This window comes from Seriola lalandi, unplaced genomic scaffold (assembly GCF_002814215.2).
Source record: "Seriola lalandi dorsalis isolate HSWRI2012SDOR001 ecotype SW California unplaced genomic scaffold, Sedor1 jcf7180002054313, whole genome shotgun sequence".
Classification (NCBI taxonomy): domain Eukaryota; kingdom Metazoa; phylum Chordata; class Actinopteri; order Carangiformes; family Carangidae; genus Seriola; species Seriola lalandi.
Genome location: NW_019524866.1, coordinates 102274 through 106173, shown reverse-complemented (window position 1 = coordinate 106173; position 3900 = coordinate 102274). Strand labels below are relative to the sequence as shown.

Here is a 3900-nt window from a genome sequence, read left to right as displayed (position 1 = left end):
CCTGCTTTTTTCACAATACCAGAGTTTATTTCAGGTCTTTTTTTTCATCCTAGTTATTTCTATTTCTTTTACTGCTCATTCAGACCAAAACAACAACTTCTATTCAATTTGTCTTGATTGACAGAGAAAGACTTTTTCATAAAGTGGCACTATTAAATAAAATGGTAACTGAGGAAAATGGTGTTGTAAAATAACCCATTCTTTTTTCTTCTTTTTTTTTTTAACTTTCTTTCTTTATTTTCTTTACTTTTTGAAATAAAAACAACTGGAATTAAATAAAAATGACAACAATGTTGCTGTCAGAAGAAGCAGGATGAAATAGCATTCAATAATAAATTAAGCTTTAAACATTTATTGGAATATTTCACAGTTTCATGGTTAAATTTATGGGACTTTATTTCATGATGTGTATTCATGATTGCCCAGTTGTCCAGTATCAACACTTTTAGTCTCCATATATGAAGGTAGGATATATTGCAGGGCTGTTGTGTTGACTTTATTGACATAAGTGCTGTCATATAAATCCATTACAATGCTTTTTGATACTTTGATATTTTTTTCTCAGCTTGGTTTTTGTATTACAATTAATTTTTATATATACTGTATATATATATATATATATATATATATATATATATATATTTATCATTATTATCCTCTTTTTTTGGATTAATAGGATTATATCCGATTCTTAACTTGTTGGTCTTATGTGTTGTATATGCTCTGAAGAAGCCTTCATGCCAAAACACATTTATAAACTTACTTTGATCTTAGTCCTGTCAAAACGCGATGAGCAGCTCCAAAAAGCGAGCTGTTGAGGAGTTTTAATGCGCTTAACAAGGTCTTAACAAACAGTGACTTTAATTTTCAGGGTTTAGAGCCTCCCCTCCACACGTACCCTGCACTTTTAAATCTGCCCAGCCCGTCTGGACTGTCTCCTTTGTCTTCTCATATTGTTAGACGCATGCCATCTGCTCCATGTTATAGGCTGCTTTAGATGTAAAGTAGCACCGCTTCAGCGGGTCCCTTTCGCTCAGAATTTAGTCCCTGTAACTTCTTAAACTTGATGCAACATGTATGTAGTCTAAATTTGAGTAAGGACACCCCGTTTATTATTTTTTTCTGTATTTCTTCATAATCATACAGAACCTTTATTTTAACATAACGGTGTATGGTTGCCTGGTGACGTCAGTGTCCCAGCACGGCGTCCCATTTTTTTTAAAAGCAGGCTGTGGAAAGAAATCCAACAGGATGCTTTTCACTCTCAGCCAGGACTGCTGCTGCAAACACCACTCAAACTTTCTGTCCGGAACAGTGGGCCAAATGTGAAAGTGTGTACCGGGTGATGTTTCGAGGAACGGCGGAGTTAAAGAGAGCTGACGATGAAAACGTGGACTCCGGAGCTGAGACTGCCGAGTGAGTCAACAACCGTTAGCTCCGGGCTAACATTAGCTTCGCTGTATAACCGCAGCCACAATGGAAATTAGTTTAGTCCAAGACAGAAAAGTGAGAGAGGGCTGACATTTCAAACCAGCAGCTGAAGTGTGTGTTTCAACATCTTACCACTTAAGTGCAACTTCTTGTTATTGCTGCACTCTTCATGATGTTTTCTCATAAATTGACTTTTTAAGCTTAGGTTAGCTAACAACAGATAATGTGTTGTCATGGTGACCAAAGCAAAAGGGCAGGTTTCCAAACCAGCCACCACAAGATGGAGACAGATTTTTGTCTTTCCACCAGCCAGTCTAAACCAAAAAGTGTCTGGGAGGTAATCACTCATGTGCTTCTCATTTCGTGTCTTCTTTAGATCTGACTGCAGCAGGATGTCATCAACTGGCAGTAAGCAAGGGCGTAAGTTTGGTCTCAACATTGGCAGGGACGCAACAACCCCGCAACCCCGTCAACCAAACGATTTATTAACATATAAGATCTGAATTTACCTTCAGCAATGTCCATACGCAAATGAAATATATATGTTAAATTTTCATATATGAAATATATGTACATATGAAGTACAATCGTATATGTATTAAAAGTATATCCTATATATGTAAAAAATTGCGTATTAAAACTTTTCAAAATTGGAACAATATCAAATATTGACATATATGTCTATGTTTGTCTGTTTATATTATAGACACATGTTACATAAATATATATTCATCCCAAAACCTGTTAGTATATATTCATATTATAGATGTAAAAATAAAAGATAGACATGTATGTTTAAATTTAAGATGAAATTATTAAGGAAATCATATACAAACATAGAATTTTAATAAGCATGTTGTTTGCATTTTACTATATTAGTATTTCATAGACAGTATTTCATAAATAGACATCCATCCCAAAACCTGTTAGTATATGTTCATATTATAGATGTAAAAATAAAAGATAGACATGAATGTTTAAATTTAAGAAGAAATTATTAAGGAAATCATATACAAACATATAGAATTTTAATAAGCATGTTTGCATTTTACTATATATGTATTTCATAGAGAGTATTTCATATATGTCATGAACTTATATCTTCATATCCAGAGGATGTATATATCATAATAATTTATCCTCTTATAGGGGGACATATAAGTCATATATATGTCATAAGTCATAGTCATAGTATAAAATGTGATAGTATAAAAAGGCATAAAAAGTTGCACTATACTAAGGCATAAAAGAGTCAGTATAGTAAGGCATAACCCATTCGCACTGTTTGGAGTGAAGTCATATTAGATCATTCCAATTGGCCCTCCAAGAAGCTACATCTCCAAGTCAACTGCTTAATACAACTGAACGCTCACATCATATGGACATTTTTATACCTTACCATGCTATGAGTCTTTATACATTACTGTACTATTACGGTTTTTGGCGTTTTTATGTCTTACTGTACTATAACGATTTTATGCCTTACTTTAGTATGATCTTTTGTGCCTATGGCCTTTTTTTGACGCTTTGCTATGACATTTTTATACCTGACCATACTATTACTTTTTATATAACGTTTCTTTTGACGTTTTTATGCCTTATTATACTATGACGTTTTTTGACATCTTTATGCCTTACTATAGTGTGACGTTTTTGAAATTATTTGTTTTATGCCTTAATATACTATAATATTTTAAGACTTACTATATTATGACTCTCTTTTAATGTTTCCATGCCTTACTATACTATGACTTTTTACATAACATTTTTTTGACGTTTTTATGCCTTATTATACTATGACGTTTTTTGACATTTTTATGCCTTACTGTACTATGATGTTTTTCGACATTATTTGTTTTATGCCTTAATACACTATGCCATTTTTTTATTTTCTTTCTTGCAATTATATTTTTAAATCTTTTTGCCATACTATACTTTTTCGTTTTTTCACTTTTTAGGCCTTAATATACAATGACAGCTTTATACAGTAGTATATTATGACATTTTAAATGTTTTTATCCCTTAAAATGCCATACCATTTTTTCACTTTTTTTCTCACTTTTTAGGCCGCTTTTTCACTTTTTTTGCCATACTATATATTGTCGGTTTTCTCACTTTTTAGGCCTTAATATACAATGACATCTTCATACCTTAGTATATTATGACATTTTGGATGTTTTTATCCCTTAATATACCATTCCATTTTTTCACCGTTTTTGCCATACTATACTATGTCGTTTTTTCACTATTTTTGCCATACTATACTATGTTGTTTCTCTCACTTTTTAGGTCTTAATATACTATGACATCTCTATACAGTAGTATATTATGACATTTTAAATGTTTTTATCCCTTAAAGTACCATACCATTTTTTCACTATTTTTGCCATACTATGCTATGTCGTTATTTCACTTTTTTTGCCATACTATACTATGTCGTTTTTTCACTTTTTTTCTCATACTATACTA

At 32.1% G+C, this 3900-nt stretch overlaps 1 protein-coding gene across 1 annotated transcript in view; it reads left to right on the top strand.

Annotated features, from left to right (window-relative positions):
* Positions 1–1008: 1008 nt before the first annotated feature.
* The window catches only part of fam124b (family with sequence similarity 124B), a 21805-nt gene continuing 18913 nt past the window's right edge, over positions 1009–3900 (top strand). The window contains exons 1-2 of the mRNA XM_023406656.2: positions 1009–1416; positions 1808–1851. Coding sequence (XP_023262424.1) covers positions 1346–1416; positions 1808–1851 — 115 coding nt within the window. The 5' untranslated portion in view covers positions 1009–1345. The remainder of the gene's footprint in view (positions 1417–1807; positions 1852–3900) is intronic.